Raw genomic sequence first — 17023 nt, forward strand, 5'->3', positions numbered from 1 at the left:
CCCTTAGAGGGGAAAGGCCCCGTGTCTCATTCCCTGATCTCTTCTGTCTCGTCAACGTTCCCGCTGTCCTCTTTCAGACCAGAACGTTCTCTGCCTACAGTCCCGCTCCCCCCACAGGACCCATTACACTCGGCCCCCAGGCTCTTCCCGATCCTGTCTCCTAGCTGGAATAGAGCCAGAGTGCTGTCATGAACGCTCCTTTAAAGAGCCCCAAAATTACAATAAATACTTAAAGCTTCAGCGTAACTGAGAGTATAAAAAGCAAAATAAAAGACAAGACACGTTGTGGAACACAGTAGGGTCCCCAATCACCCCCTCCAACACCAGCACCCCCTAGAGGGGAAAGGCCTCTAATCCTATTCCCCACCCCATTGTCTCTGTGGTGGCATACAGGGGCTGTTTATCAGGGAGCCCTCACCCGGCACTGAGATGCAGCCACCTCTGGGGCAGGGCCAGGGGTGTTTAACAGCCACATAGCGTTGGGGGTGAGGATTGTTGGTGCCAGTCTGGAGAGACCCACACTGTGTTTAAACAGCAACACATCAGCATGAGTATAAAATACCTCCCTTATTTGTGCTTGTAATAAACCCCTTTCTCCCCTTCCCCTAAATTATCTCCCACCTGCCCCATTTTACACCTCCCCTCAATTCCCCCCCCCCCCCCCCCCAGCCCAGAGCTGAAGACACTTTGTGATCCTATGACATTTCAATGCGAGTTTTGGAAAAAATAAGCCACGACCCCGCCCCCCCCCCCCCTTTGCTATGCCCAGGGGTTGGGGCTTAGCCCAGACAGCCACACCCCCATTGAAGGCAGGCCTTAGCCCGGTAGCCCTTCCTCTCTGTCCCCAATGACCATGCCTTCTTGTTGGACAAGGTGATCCATGGCCATTGCCCATCCCCTGTGGGCCTGGGGTGTGAATTCTGCTTAGCACAGGGGCGGGTCCTCCAGGTGGCTTGGGGGGGGCAAGACCTATCAGCAGCATGGGAGGAATGGCCAATGTGCTGCCCCCTGCTGGTTGTGGTGTGGCTCTGAAAGAGGCAGCACTTCCCAGGGTGTCTCGGGAGGCGTGGCTTACCCAGCCTTTGGCAATGATTGACATGCCTGTGCCGGGGACCATGGCCTTTCCATCCCCCACTCAGAGACGGTGGGCGTGGCTATGCCAGGTAAGGGGCCTGCTGGGGCGTGGCCTTGCTGTGGGGTGTCCCCTGCCGGGGCGTGGAATGTGCCCAGGGTAGGCCTCCTGAAGCCATGGCTGTGGGGTGGGGTGCGGCTTAGCCCAACATGGCTGGGCCAGGGGCGGGGCCTGCTGGGGTGCGGCTGGGCCTGGGGGCGGGCCCTGTTGGGGGTGTGGCTAGGACAGGGGGAGGGGCCTGTTAGGGGTGTGGCTAGGACAGGGGTGGGCTGTTGGGGGAGTGGCTAGGACAGGGGGAGGGGCCTGTTGGGGGAGTGGCTAGGACAGGGGGAGGGGCCTGTTGGGGTGTGGCTAGGACAGGGGGTGGGGCCTGTTGGGGGAGTGGCTAGGACAGGGGGAGGGCCTGTTGGGGGAGTGGCTAGGACAGGGGAGGGCCCTGTTGGGGTGTGGCTAGGACAGGGGGCGGGCCCTGTGGGGGTGGGCTGGGCCCAGGGCGGGCCCTGTTGGGGGTGTGGCTAGGGACAGGGGGAGGGGCTGTTGGGGGAGTGGCTAGGACAGGGGGTGGGCCCTGTTGGGGGAGTGGCCGGGCCCGGGGGTGGGGCCTGCCTGGAGAAGGGCGGGGCTCAGCCGAAGAGCTTGAGGAAGCAGGGGTGGCAACTAGGGCTTGTCGTTTGCTCCTTGAAGGTGCCCTTGTTGAAGCTGCTTGAGGCAGAAGGCGCAGACGAAGTGCTCGGGGTGGAACTTGCGGGCCATGGCGGTGAGCAGGCGCCAGCGATGGGCTTCTCGCAGCCCAGCACAGCGAGCCCCGCTGCTGTGGTAGTGCGTCTCGCAGAAGGGCCTCCCGTCATGCTCGAAAAAACTGCCCTGCAGGAACGGCGCATAGCACTCCTGGGGGGGGGAGGGACAGGAGGGGTGAGGGCACGCACCGCCCCTCCCACACGCTGCCCCAGCTTCCCTCCCTTCGCCTCTCCCTGCATGGCCCCCTCCCCATCCCCCACCGCCCCCGCACTGCCCATCCCCCACGGCCCCTCCCCCACCTTCCCCACCACTCCCACAGCCCCCTGCACTGCCCTGTCCCCTCATCCCCCACATTGCCCCCTCCCCCACCACTGCTCACACGGCATCTTCTCCTCCCACTCCCCATCCCCCTGCACTCCATCCCCTGCCTCCTCCCACACTGCCCCCGCCCCATTCCCTCCACCTCCCCCTGCATTGCACCTTCCCTCTGCACTGCCTCATCCCCCCACTTTCCCTGCACTTCCCCATCTCCTCCCCCCCCCAGCACTGCACATTCCCCATACTCCTGGCACTCCCCCATCCCCAAGAGTGCCCCTCTCCTATTCCTTCCATGGTCCCTCCTACCCCAACATTGCACTGCCCCCACCTCCTCCCCTGCTGCCCCCTCCCCTCCAGCCCCACGGCGCTGTGCCCGGGCGGTGTGGGGGGGCTCACCCTGCAGACAAAGCACTCAGGGTGCCAGAGGGCACTGAGGGCTGAGATGTAGTTCTCCAGGATGGCCTGGCCACAGCCCTGGCAGCGCGTGGAGAAGAGCTCGTAGAAGTCCTGGCGGCAGTACTGCTGGCCGTCCTTCTCATGGAAGCCTGTGGGGGGAGACAGAGAGCAGGGTCCAGGGGGCTTCTCAGTGACCGGCCGCACTGCAGCAGGGCAGGGAGGGTCACTGCAAGCGAGGGGTCTGGGTGCTCCCACAGAGAGGATGCAGTGGGGGGCAATGCTAGTTGGGGGTGCTGTTCTCTGTCAGGCAGTGGGGGGGCACTGCTAGTTGGGGGCCAGTCTCTGTCAAGCAATGAGGGCAATGCTAGTTGGGGGACTGGTCTGTCTCATGGAGGGATTACTGGGGCGCAGTGTAGGTCCCCTGAGATGTGGGATGCAGTGGGGTGGGGGTGCTCACTCACCTTCCTCCCCGAAGGGCCTCCCGCACTTCACACAGCAGAAATGCTCCGGGTGCCAGTTCTTGTCCAGAGCTGTCACCATTTTCTGGAAGGGACAGAGTCAGGGTGTGACACTCTGTGCCTCAAAATAGCACCCTGGGCCCCCCCACATTCACCACTGCGGTTTATGATTATGAAGTGTTTTGTACAACGTATGCCTTGTGAGGTGTCATTTCAGAAGTCTTGAGCCATTGAACATTGCTATCCCATTGGATTGCACGTGTGATCATTGTATCTGACATTATGAAATTTTGCTGTGTGTGTGTTACTGGAATAGGTGGTGAGGTTGGGAATCGCCCACAGCCGGCCTTTGAGAGGCAACAAAGGAGCGCCTAGGAAGACAGATTTACATCAGGACCAGCCAGACAGGTGTTGATGGCCCATTAAGGGGAATCAACTCTTCCAGTGGCCATCCCAGAGACTCCTCAGAGAGGGCACGTACCCAGGGAAAGCCGCCTAACCCACCTCACAGCAAGGATCATTCTGGCAGCTGGAGGAAAGTATAAAAGAGGGAGAGTGACATCATCACTTGGCCTCTCTTCTCCCCCATCTCAACACCTGCAAGAGCATCTGGAAGACAAAGACTTTGAACTAGGGAGATTGGTCCCAGGCTGGGAAGGGAATCCAGCCTGTGTATTGAGAACTGTGAGCTGCCGGTACCATTTATTAGGGTGAGAAACTGCTTGATTCAAATCTTGCTTAGTCTATAGACTTTAGAGGGCAAATTTATTTTTATTTCTTCTGTAACCAACTTTGTGCTCTATGCCAGCTACTTATAATCACTTAAAATCGATCTTTCTGTAATTAATAAATCTGTTTTAAATTTCACCTAAAACAGTGCAGTTTCGGTTGAAGTGCTTGGGGAATCTCAGCTCAGGTTAACAAGGGCTGTCGCATGTCCACTACCCTTTGTTGGCGTGGCGAACTAATTAATGAGCTTTCACTGTCCAAGAGAGTCTTGAGCAGTGTAAGATGGTATATTTTTGGGGTGCAAGGCTGGGGATTGGGGTGATTGGCTGGTGCCTCTCTCTTTATAATTCATGCCTGGCTGAGAGAGCCTTCATGCAATTTCGCTGGGTTTGGGGCTCCCCATGCTGATAGCTGAGTGATCACAGCACCTGGAAGGGTTTGCTGCTTGTCACTGGCATAGCTTTGTGAGAGACAGCCCAGGCTGGAGAGTTAAGGGGGCACAGTGGTCTCACGGTTTCAGGTTGTTCCCCAGGGTGGGGGTCTCATCACACAGGGTGAGAAGACCCCACTTGCCTGAAGGGGGAGCTACCACTTTATAGTCCACTGCACCACACTACACTCTGGCGCTGCATGGCCAATTTCCCATCCACACCCACTGCCTTATGTTATGCTGCATTGCCCTGCAATGTTCCATGTACTATTGTGTCACCCTGCATCATAGCGCACTGTAACCCATAGCTTCTCACTGCTTTCTGAGGCATTACCCTGCCTTCTCTAGCACTACACTGGCAATCTGTACTGGTCTGTTTTATGTCAGTGCACTGTATTCTATCACACTGCAATCTGCAGCCCTACATTGCATGTCATAACAGTGCAGTCAGTGCACTGCATTCTATAGCCTCACCACACATGTTGTTGGGTCTCACTGCATGCAGCCACTACATACTGCATTGTGTTTAACTGCACTCAGTCACCGCATTGCTCACACTACACTCTATAGCACTATACCACAGTATATAGCACTGCATTCTACAGTGCTGCATTGCACCATGTGGCAACCTGCTCTGTCACACTGTGTATCACTGCATGCACTACATTGTGTGGCACTATGCTGTCTCACACTGAGGGTACACTTTTGCAATGTGCTGCCTTGTGTGGCACTACACTAACACTGCACTGAATTGTGTTGAACTGTGCTTTCACACCAAATGTCACTGCATGCTCTAACACTGTCACACTACAAGGTACTGCACAGCACTCTTACACTGCACTGCATTGTCTGTCACTGTGCTCTCACACTTCATAACACTGCACGGCACTGTGCGCTCTCGCACTGCATCGCATACTGTGGCACTGTGCTCTCACACTTCATAACACTGCATGGCACTGCACTCTCTCACACAGCACTGTGCAGCACTGCATTCTCCTGCACTGCACTGTGCTCTGAGGGAATGGCACTAGCAGGGCGCTGCGTAGACAACTCACATCCAGGATGGGCTCGTTGCAGAGGCCGCAGCGGGGCGAGAAAAGCTGGAAGTAGTCTCTCTCACAGTAGGGGGCACCATCCTTCTCGAAGAAGTTGCTGCCTCCCATCTCCTTCTGGCAGTGGGTGCAGACGAAGTGTTCGGGGTGCCAGGTGTTGCCCAGCGCCGTCACCACCTGGGCAAGGGCAGGTGTGAGGGCAGATAGACAGACAGATAGATGGATGGATGGATGCACACCCATTACTGAGAAGAGAAAAGACTCAGCTCCTCCCTTCTCCCACTTCCCACACTGGCCCCTCCCTTTCCCCTCGCTAGTCCTGGACTCCCACTTCCACAGGCCCCTTCCTCCCTCCCCCCATTTCTCCCAACCCCTGCTCATCCTCCAGATAGCCCCTCCTGTGACCTGCCTCCCCTCCCCCTCACACCCCACCTGGTGCTCCTCCTTTTCCCCCACCCTCTCCCTCCCCAGTACTGCACGGTCCCATCCCCCATCCACTCTGTGCCCTACCACATCCTCCTCATCTCCCACCCGCTCTCCTAATCTGCCCCTTCCCTTCTAAAACTGACCCCACCCCCTCCCCAATTTATCCTCCCCAATCCACTTCCCAGTCCTACCCCTGATTGCTCCCAAGTGCCCTGCTCCTCTGTCCGCCCCAGCCCCTGATTCCTGTACCCACCTCCTTGATTTCCCCTCCCCCTTCCCCCCCAGGTACCCCCAGTCCTGTCCTCACCTGCCCAGCGATGGGTTTCTGGCAGGAGGCACACAGCCCCTTGGTGCTGGTGGAGATCCCCTGGCGGCTCAGGTCCGACTGCAGCATCACCAGCATGCTGTCCAAGTTGCCACCCTGTGGGGCCGGCGCTCCTGGGGGGGGCGGCCCAGAGGGGCTGGGGCAGACAGATGACATCACTGGCTGCTGTGCCAGGGAGACTCGGGCGGGGGCCGGGGGTGGCGCAGCCGAGACCCCTGGGAGCTGGAAGGGAACCGGCTGGGATATGAGGTGCTGAGACATGCACCAAAAGGCGCCTGGGTGATACAGCACCACACTGTGTCCCAATGGAGAGCAATGTAGGGTGCGCCACACGGTGCTGAATCAAGCTGCCCATGTTGGCACCAGGCAGGGTTGTACGGCCCTGCAGGAGCCGTAACTATAAATGACACCAAACTGTTCCACAAAGCACCGGTCGCATCCCATTCATTGCCCCCATCTTTCCCCCCCACCCCTCCAAGGAATGACACAGGACACCAAATTGTGCCCATCCCTGCCACACAGCCTTGAAAGCACCACAATGCCCAGTGCCCCATGGCCACAAACAGCACCCTAACTCCCTGCCCCCAACTCACTGTGCCAGGCGTTACGCCAACCAGCCACCTCAAACCTGGCCACAGCCTCTGCCAGCCATGGTGTGTGCTGGCCAGTCTGTACCACAGCACCCCATTACCCATGCCAGGGCAGATCAGAGCATGCCACCCCAATCCATTTCATGCCACAGGCCATGCCAGCCACCATTCCATGCCAGGAGTTGCCTGTGACACTGTGTACCTCGGGGGAACACCCTGCACCCCCATGTTCATCCTTATAATGATTGTGTGGTATCCAGTGCAAAGTTTGTCATGTCGGGTGTCTTCAGAAGGCTCGTGATGAAACTGAGCATTGTTATTATAGTGATGTTATAGAAATTGTTGTTACCGTAATGTTGTAAAAATTTGTAATAGGTGTGTAATTTCATATATATAGTTATGAGGCTGAAAATGTGTCATCATGGCTTAAAACAAGCCCAGGCAAAACTCCACAGGAGGAGAGGGGCAGTTCACACCTCATCAGGGCATGTATGGGACAAACCCAACCCAGCCTCACAGGAACAAAGGACACTGGCCTAGGCAGCAACAAAGGATCTGCTGGACTCTCGAGTGAGTCACCCCCCTTCCCTTGGTCAGTCAGGGACTACAATGAGGTAATGCCCACCTGACTCTGAAGGGGTGTGGGGGGCAAAGCCAAGAGGGAGGAAAGGACATGATAAAAGGGAGAGACTTTTGCCATGCTTTCTCTCTTTCACCTCCATCTACAGACACCACCACCAAGCAACTGAAGTGCTAATCAAAGGGGAGAGCCTGGTTGAAAGGCAACCAGCCAGCCTGTGGTGAGAAGCATCTAAGTTTGTAAGGACACTGAAAGTGTTAAGATCAGCTAAGAATGCATTTTGCTTTTATTTAATTTATACAAATCTGACTTGTTGTGCTTTGACTTACAATCACTTAAAATCTATCTTTTGTAGTTAATAAATCTGTTTGTTTATTCTATCTGAAGCAGTGCGTTTGGTTTGCGGTGTGTCAGAGTCTCCCCTTGGGATAACAAGCCTGGTACATAGCAATTTCTTTGTTAAATTGACAAACTCATATGAGCTTGCAGAGTCCAGTGGGCATAACTGGACACTGCCAGACGGAGGTTCCTAGGGTTGGGTCTGGGACCGGAGCTATTGGCTAGTGTCACTCAGTTGCACAATCCAAGCAGCAGCTGGCCAAAAATGCTCACTCACGTATCTGGGAGCAGCTTACATGCAGAGGCTGTGCGTGAACAGCCCAGGAGTGAGCGTTCTCACAACAGAGCAGGGTAAGGCTGGCTCTCAGAGTTGAGGATTGGAGTGACCTAGCAGATCACCGGTCCAGATAACACCAGGGGAATGATACAGTGCCATGCCAGACTAATACAGGTTTCTGCACTATGCTGTACCCTGCTGCTGGGATATGGGGCACCACATCAAGTCATCTGTTACCTACCTCGGCCTTTGGTGCTGCACCCATTCCGGTTAGACAGAGAATCCCACACCAGGCACTCTCTGTGTTCACCTGTTCATCAGGCCAAACAGCCAGCACCAGGCTGCACCATGCCATGCTATACAATACCCAATGCCATGCAGCGCCATCCCAGCAAGCTACAGAGCCTGATGCTGCCCCGTGCATCACCACACCCAGAACAATGCCACCCCGCCCTGCCCCACAGTGGCAGCTCGCCACCCCAGCACTGTCCAGTGCCAAACAGCACCACACAGCACACAGCAGCAGGCCAGGCTGAGCCACATACCAGAGTGTGGGCTGCCGGAAGGCTGGTGCCAGGGCAGGAATGTGCCCAGTGCCTGGGCTCCCACAGGGTGGCTGTAGGCAGGGGACAGGCAGAGTCAGCTGCCTGCCACACGGGTGATCTCATCAGGACACTTCTGATCCCAGGCAGCTGCCAGCTGTCCCCCAGACTCACCCGTCCTGGCTCCCCTGTGAGAGGGCACGTGCTTGTGCACCACAGTGTCCTTTTTCACACTCACGATCACAGCCCCCATCACCCATGTTGGCACCAACACCTGTGGTTCTCACCCATGCCCAGATACTTGTACTTGGGAGTGTGCCACAGCCACTTCCACACTCACTTGCCCACCTACTGGGTCGCTCTTTCTTGCACCCCCATTTGGCACACACACAAACCGACCTTTGCACTTGCTTGCACCACATACTGCGTGCACGCCTGTGGGCTCATGAACTTATTCCCACGCGTTCTTTCTTGCATGTTCATTTCCACATCCACACAGACCCAGGATCCCTTGCACACTGACTCACACTAATTATTGTACACACTTATGTGCACACACTGCCCCTTGCTCACTCATTTGCACATACTGCTTCTTGCACGCACACTCTCCAATGCTCATTTGCATGCACTGCATCTTGCACGCTCATGTGCATATGCTCATTAGCACACTTGCTCTTCCATGATCATTTAGAGGCACACTCAGACACGCAATTGAACCCTCATTTGTGCATACATTTGCATACTCCACTTCTCACACATGCTTTTCTACTCCCATTTCTGCACACACATTTGCACACACATTCTCCCTTGTCCACATACCAGCCTTTGCTCGCTCTCTCTCTCTCTCTCACACACACACACACAAGTCCCTCCTTTTGCACACACGCACCCCCTCCCCCCATTGCTTCTGTTACTCCCACACTTACTGGATCCCATCAGGGGACAGGAAGAGCCCAAATCCCATTAGCCCCCACCCCCAGGCTGAGCCTTGTCCCCCGTAGTGCCTCTGTACCAGACTCACGTTGCTCTGGACTCTGAAGTCCGACAATGAGGCCATGAGTTTGTCCAGCTCCAGGGTAGCAGATGTGGCTGATGGCTTCACAGGAGGGGAGGTGGAGCCAGCAGAGCTAGGAGGGAAATGACAGCATGGTCTTTGGGCCCCCGAACTTCCCACCAAAGGCTCCCAGTGCTGTTTATACAGGAATCCCTCACCCCGCTGAAATGCATATGCTTCAGGGGTGGGGCGCAGGGGCTGATTATACAGGGATCCTTCACCTGGCATTGAGATGCAGCCACCTCTGGGGTGTTCCCCATCAGCACTGAGTCTGGACTCCCAACCAGTGGGATATTAACCCCATGGACCAATGGCCAGAAATGGGAGGGTCACTCACTGGCTTGGAGACCCCCCTTCTCCAGCATCCTCTGGCTTCTCCTTCCGCTTCTCCCCATCAGGGCCCTTGTTGGATGGGAACTGGGACATGATTTCGTCTGGGGAACAGACAGACAGACAAACACACACATACACAGCATTTCCATTAGTTGCCTGCAGTGTCCAAGCATATCCACCAGGGGAAAATATTTCACAATCATAGGGAGAGATGCTAAGGCCTAGGGTGGCCCCAATCCCAGGCCAATAGAGCATGCCAGTGCCATGGAGGGAGCCCGGATCCTGACCCAGCAGGGGGCGGCGGTGTTCCGGAGGGGAGCCCGGATCCCGGACCAGCAGGGGGCGGTGGTGCCATGGAGGGGAGCCCAGATCCTGGACCAGCAGGAGGCAGCGGTACTCTGCAGAGGAGCCTGGATGCTAGCTCAGCAGAGGGCAGCAGTGCCCTGGAGGGGAGACTGGATCCCGGCCCAGGGGGTGGCGGTGCCCTGGAGGGGAGCCCAGATCCTGGCCCAACAGGGGGCGGCGGTGCCCCGGAGGGGAGCCTGGATCCCAGCCCAGCAGGAGGTGGCCGTGTGCCAAAGCAGCAGTGCCAGGGGAGAGGGTGGCAGCGCCCTACCTGTGATGTTGAATTGTGTGGCATTGAGCTCCTGCAGCAGCCGGTCCAGCTCACAGAGGCCAGCACCCAGCACCCCACTGGACGAGGAGAAGGGTGGCGCGGCTGGCTCCTTGGGCCGGGGTGAGCGGGGCTTGCAGACAGTGCTGGGGGGGAGCAGAGGGTGAGCAGAGTGCGGGGAGCAGCCCCCCTCCCCCAGCCACCTTGCAGGGAGGAGCCAGCTCCCACCCAGCCCAGGGAGCAGTGGGGAGGCAGGGCGGGATGGAGACGCTATTTATAGGGAGCCTCTTAATGGAGCAGCTGGATCAGGGCCAGCGGGGACTGGGCCAAAGCCAAGGGGAGGCCTGCCTGCTGCCACCCCTGCCCCATCCCCGCCCGCTTCTCCTTCCCCACCCCACACTCCCCACCGCACACTTCTTCTCCCCTGCCCCTGACCCCACCCCTCCACTCCCACCCACTTCTCCCCCACCCTACACACCCCACCCCTGCCAGTCTCTCCCTCCCTTCCCCCAGTGAACTCCCCCCAGCTCCTTACCCACACTCATACCCTTCACTTCCTCCCAGAACCGCCCCCTGTAGACCTAACCCTGCCGTGCTTGGGACCCACCTGTAGAGATGCTCTTTATCGCCCCCACTAGGCGGGGCAGAGACAGGCAGGGGGTCCACGGACATGGCCTGCAAAGAGAGAGACATGAGGGGGTGCAAGGAGTCACTGAATGGGCCTCTATTCACCAGTGACATGAGATTGCTGGGTCTCAGACTAACCAGGGAGATGCAGCCACCTCTGGGGTGGGGTACAGAGCCTGATGAACAGCTGCACAGGGACTGATCGTGCACCCTGCTCCCTGCAGCTCAGCGCCCCCTAGCACCACACTGGAAGATTGGGGCCAGGCTAGCACTGACAGAGGAGAGTGCCCCTTACTGAGCCCTTGCCCCACTCCCTGCAGTACCCCCCTAGTGTTACCTGCTGCTGAGGGTTGTAGGGTGGAGGAGGGGGCCTGGCCTCAGGCGTCCCATCCTGCCCCAGCCCGTTGGCGTGGGCTGCCCCAGAGTCCGTGAGCAGTACTGGGCGCTTGGAAATGTGAGAGGTGGTGGTCTCCAAATCAGCCAGCAGGGCATCTGTCGGGGGAGCAGAGAGAGGCGGGGGGTCGGGGAGAGGCTAGGATGGATCTGGGGGGGGACTGCTGGGGGGGAGGGGACACAGAGAGGGAGCAGGGGCTGTGGGAAGCAGAGACAAGGGACAAGAAAAGGAAGAGAGGATGCCCAGGTCCGGGACTGTGGAAGTAGCATCAAGAACTGTACTTTCCCAAAACTGGGGGGAAGGCCCCTGGAGTCCTGATCTTCTATCCCTCACTAGACCCCACTACCCTCCCGGGGCTGGGATAGAACCCAGGAGTCCTGACTCCCAGCCCCGTGCTCTGACCACTAGATCCCACTCCTCACCCAAGAATAGATTCAACCTTTAGCAATACAAATGATTCCCCGAGGCAGAATCCTGAATCCTGAATAGGAGTAGCCAGGTGTGCTGTGACCATGGGGAGCTTATACAGTACGTACCAAACACCACTATACGGGGGCGAAGCAGGAAAGATGGGGCGCCAGAGTCCCCTGGAAAAGGAGACAAGACAGAAGGAGATGGGGGGGCAGATGGGGAGGAGGGACAGAGGGGCACTGGGATTAGCACATTCCGTGAAGGGACAGTTCCCCGCCACACTACCTACAGGATGGTGCCCCCCACTGAGCCCCCCATCCACTCCCTGCAGCACGGCGTCCCCCGCTGAGCCCCCCATCCACTCCCTGCAGCTCGGCACCCCCCGCTGAGCCCCCCATCCGCTCCTTGCAGCTCGGCACCCCCTGCTGAGCCCCCCATCTGCGCCCTGCAGCACAGCACCCCCTGCTGAGCCCCCCATCCGCTTCCTGCACCTCCTAGCACCACAGTGGGGCCACCACTGATTATGCGGGGAGAGTGCCCCTGCCCCTCTCCCTGGAGATCTCCCACCCCCAGCCAGCTCCCCCCTCTCATACAATCACTTCTTTGTGGGAACATTTTCCACCACAGACTGAGCCCCACAGAGGCCTTTTCATGCCCCAGCAGCCAGGAGCAGCCAAGCCAGGGAGGGGCAAGACCATGGATCACACAACAGCCCGACTCAGCCCTCACCAGAACCCTGGGCAAGCAACCCAATACCGCAGTCACACGAGACCCTACGATAACACAGAGTGTCACTGTCCCTCCAATCATAACAACCCATTGCTGTGCTCACAGGAGACCCTACAATAACACAGAGTGCCCACTGCCCCCCACCATAACAACCCATTGCTGTGTTCACAGGAGACCCTACGATAACACAGAGTGCCCACTGCCCCCCTACCATAACAACCCATTGCTGTGCTCACAGGAGACCCTACGATAACACAGAGCGTCCACTGCCCCCTACCATAACAACCCATTGCTGTGCTCACAGGAGACCCTACGATAACACAGAGTGCCCACTGCCCCCCTACCATAACAACTCATTGCTGTGCTCACAGGAGACCCTATGATAACACAGAGTGCCCACTGCCCCCCTACCATAACAACCCATTGCTGTGCTCACAGGAGATCCTACGATAACACAGAGTGCCCACTGCCCCCTACCATAACAACCCATTGCTGTGTTCACAGGAGACCCTACGATAACACAGAGTGCCCACTGCCTCCCTACCATAACAACCCATTGCTGTGCTCACAGGAGACCCTACAATAACACAGAGTGCCCACTGCCCCCCTACCATAACAACCCATTGCTGTGCTCACAGGAGACCCTACGATAACACAGAGTGTCCACTGCCCCCTACCATAACAAACCTGCACAGCTTGCACAGAAGGCCCTACAAAAATGGGCACCCTACAACAACAAAGCAGTATTCTCAGCAACTGCTTATGGGAGACCCTACAAAAATAAACCAGAGCTTGTAACCCCAGTGCTTACAAGCACTCTGCAATGACAAATCATTGTGTGTAAATTCACATCCCTACAGCAAACTATCATGCGTAAATCCAAGTCCCTACAACGACAAACCAACATGTGTAAATACGAGGCCCTACAATAACAAACCAGCACATGCCACCCGTATCTTACACGGGGCCCCACCCAACCAAACAGCTCCTGCTGCTCACGAGCCACCCTACAATAACAAACCAGCGTATAGAGCCTTGTGCTCACAAGAGACCCTACAATAACAAAGAAATCTCGTAAAAGTCCCTGCAGCAAACAATTGGAGGTGTTTGGCCCCAAGGCCCACAAGCAATCATATAAAAATAAAGGAGTCCTTATGGACAACAACAAAGGAGTGCCAGCAGCCCTGGAGGTCCGGAAGAGACCCTACAAGAATAGCCCAGCATGGGTAGCCCTCCCAAGTGACCCTACACTAGCAAACCACTGCTTGTGGTCACAGCCCTCACAGGAGACCCTACAACAACAAACCACGATGAATACAGTCCCTCTGTCAGTCACTGGAGACCCTACAATAACAAACCAGACCAGGGGACAGAGGGGGAAAGTGAGATTCAGGTTTAGTGAGCCCAGGGTGGGGGTTGCCCATCCGGCCTCTATGGTCCCCCCCCGCAGCCAGAACCCCTCCTCACCCAGTGGTTCCCCCAGTCCTGGTCACACCTGCTGTGGCTGCCAGCCCCGCCCTGCTGGTTTAGGGCCAGGAAGGGAGGGCAGCAACACTCCTGCTAGCAGGGGATGCTGGGGAAATCTGGCAAGAGGGGTGAATCTTGGGGTGGGTCCTCAGTGACCCCCCCACACCCATACCCCGGTACAGACATGTCTTCACTGCAGGACTCACTGGGGCTCTTGGCTGGGTTGGGGATGGACAACCTCGGCACCCCACAACTCAGCACCCCTTCCCCCAGGTTTAGCTCCATCCCCTGGGATCCAGCCCCTGCTCTTAGGACTCAGACCCCCCCACCAAGATCCTATATCCTGGGACCCCCTTCCCACAGCCCTGCCCCCCCAGCCTCCTTTCTGGGGTAAAGCCCCCACCACCCTTCCTAGGACACAGTCTCCCCGCAGTGTGAAACACCCACCCATCGCCCAATAACGCAGCCCTCCCACAGCCTGCCCCCACCCCTATTCCTGAGACACATTCCTGGGAACACAGCCCCCCATCTCTTCCCGCCTCAGCACTGCCCCCTGCCCCCTAAGGCACAGCCCCCCCACACACACGTGTTAAGGGTGGAATAGAAGGGACCCCCGGGCACATGGGTATAACTTTCTGAGGGGGGCAGCAGGGAGGGTGTTGGTGGGGGGAGGTCCCTGGTTATTAGTGCCCCCTGCAGGTTGAGCCCCACCCTGGGCCCCACGAAGCCACAGGAATGTGGTGAGAAATTCCTTCTCCTCCAGATGGGGACAGGCTGGGGAGGGGGGACGTGCACCCCCCAAAAAAAATTCCCCCTTCCCATGCCCTGCCCACTCTGGGGAACGGCGGGGGGAGAGAAGGATGGATGGGAGCAAAAAGCAGCCCGCGAGAGAGGAAAAGTGGGGGGGGGGAGAGAAAGAAAGAGAAAGACAGGAGTGAAAAGGAGAGAAGAGAGAGAAAGAGAAAAAAAGAAGGGAGCGAATGAGAGAGAAAAGAGGGAGAGAGAGAAAGAGGAAAAGGGGGAGAAGGAGAGAGAAAAAGAAGGGAGCGAATGAGAGAGAGAGAGAGAGGAAAAGGGGGAGAAAAGAGAGAAGGAGAGAAAAAGAAGGGAGCGAATGGGAGAGAGAAAAGAAGGAGAGAGAGAGAGAGAGGAAAAGGGGGAGAAACGAGAGAAGGAGAGAGAAAAATCAGGGAGCGAATGAGGAAAAGAGGGAGAGAGGGAAAGAAGGGAGTGAAAGAAAAAAAGAAGGGAGTGAAGAAGGAGGGAGGAAAAGGGAGAGAGAGAAGGAAGGGAGGGAAGGAGGGGGAACAGGGAGCGGGGCAGCGGGCGCAGGGCGAGGGGCTGGGGCTGGGGCTGGGCGCGGCGGGTCCCAGCCTGGCAGCGGGTCCCTTACCCAGGTCGTCCATGGCGGCCCGGCCCCAGCGGCGGATGGAGGCAGAGCCCCCCCCGATCCCCTCCCGCCCCGTGACGCGTCTTCCCGGAGAGCCAGGGAGCCCGGCTCCGGCCCCTGCGCGCTGACCATGTATGGCAACGGGGCATCGCTCGGCGCGCGGGGCTGGGAGCCCGGACTCCTGGGTTCCAGCCCCCAAGGGAGGGGAGTGGAGACGAGTGGGTGGTGGCTGGACGGGGAGCCCGGACTCCTGGGTTCCAGCCCCCAAGGGAGGGGAGTGGGGATTAGCGGGCTGGGGCACGGGCGGGGAGCCAGGACTCCTGGGTTCCATCCCCCAAGGGAGGGGAGTGGGGATTAGCGGGCTGGGGCACGGGCGGGGAGCCAGGACTCCTGGGTTCCATCCCCATGGGTTGGGGAGCTGGAACCAGCAGCTGGCGGGGCTGGGAGCCTAGACTCCTCTTCTCTCCCTTCCCCCGCCCCCCCCCAGCTAGACATAAGCAGGCTAAGCCATTGCTTAGGGCCCCCTCTTCCTTTTGTGGGGGGGGGGGCCAAAACTACTCCTGCTGAGGGCCCCCAGTCGGCCGGCGCCGCGCTGGGAAGGGAGTGCGGCTTGTGGGTGAGAGCAGGGGCTGGGAGCCCGGACTCCTGGGTTCTCTCTTGTGCCATTCCCATTCCCCTCTTGCTGCTGCTGACGCTAAGGGAAGTGGGGAGGCCGCAGGGCCGGGGGGGCTCCGGTTCGGGCTTTTCTGGCTGGGACGTTGGGAAAAAACTGTCACCAAATGAGAGAATTGGCTGACTGTTCACAGGATGTGGGGAGAGGGGCTGGGGCCGGGGCCGGAGCCAAGAAAGGGGGAAGAGAGGTCCCCCAGCCGGGAGAGCCACAGGGGGGAAGCGAAGGGCAGATCCCAGGAGCGAGGGAGGTGGGTGATGTGGGGGGGGTAACAGAGGGAGCCAGGAGGGCCCCTGGCAGTGATAGTGGGGGCAGGGCAGGCTGGGGGGGGGGGCTCCTAGGGACAGGGGACGGAGGAAAGGCTGGGGGGCGGGTAGGCTGTGGGGGGAAGCTCCTAGTGGCAGAAGATGGAGGAAAGGCCGTGGGGGGGGGGGAAGGAAGACAGGCTGGGGGGGCTCCCAGTGGCAGGGGATGGAAGGCAGGCTGAGGGGGCTCCCAGTGGCAGAGGAGAGACGGGGGGGGGAGGAAGAGAGGCTGGGGGGGCTCCCAGGGGCAGTGGACAGAGGAGAGACTGGGGGGAAGAGAGGCTGCGGGGGGCTCCCAGTGGCAGGGGATGGAAGGCAGGCTGAGGGGGCTCCCAGTGGCTGAGGACAGAGGAGAGGCGGGGGGGGGAAGGAGAGGAGAGGCTGGGGGGGATGACACATCCCAGGCCTGGCACTCAGGAAGCAGCCCTCCCCCCCCCCCCCCGCCCATCTGGAAGCAGTTGAGCAGCAGGCGTTTCCTGTGACATGGGGAGGGGAAGAAGGGGGGGCCCAGCTGGAAGAGCAGCCAGTGCCAAGCAGGGGGCCCACAGCCTGGTTCCCCCCCACCCCCATACACCACCCCCATCCCTGTCCCCAGGAGTTGCCCCTTCCCACTGACCCAGCCCCTTCCAGGCTTAGGCATCCCCCCTGCCCCCCAGGCCGGGGGCAGATCTCAGGTTGCCGCTGCCCCCGCCACACAC

At 58.5% G+C, this 17023-nt stretch overlaps 2 protein-coding genes across 7 annotated transcripts in view; both read right to left on the bottom strand.

Annotated features, from left to right (window-relative positions):
* Positions 1-17023, bottom strand: part of LOC119856526 (zinc finger protein 572-like) — a 568866-nt gene that overhangs the window by 272474 nt on the left and 279369 nt on the right. For 2 of the 6 annotated variants that reach the window (XM_043517282.1, XM_043517278.1), the window contains exon 3: positions 3046-3049. The exons of the other annotated variants lie outside the window; for them this stretch is intronic. The gene's annotated coding sequence lies outside the window, so the exon portion shown is untranslated. The remainder of the gene's footprint in view (positions 1-3045; positions 3050-17023) is intronic. 6 annotated transcript variants of the gene reach the window in all.
* TGFB1I1 (transforming growth factor beta 1 induced transcript 1) lies at positions 1643-15405 on the bottom strand. Its single transcript, XM_038404114.2, is given in 13 exon segments — positions 1643-1827; positions 1829-2020; positions 2585-2733; positions 3046-3127; positions 5257-5430; positions 5987-6226; positions 9354-9459; positions 9724-9820; positions 10336-10478; positions 10940-11007; positions 11297-11451; positions 11890-11940; positions 15354-15405. Coding segments are annotated over 13 exon segments (1542 nt in total). The 5' UTR covers positions 15367-15405; the 3' UTR covers positions 1643-1755.

Source organism: Dermochelys coriacea, chromosome 6 (assembly GCF_009764565.3).
Source record: "Dermochelys coriacea isolate rDerCor1 chromosome 6, rDerCor1.pri.v4, whole genome shotgun sequence".
NCBI lineage: Eukaryota > Metazoa > Chordata > Testudines > Dermochelyidae > Dermochelys > Dermochelys coriacea.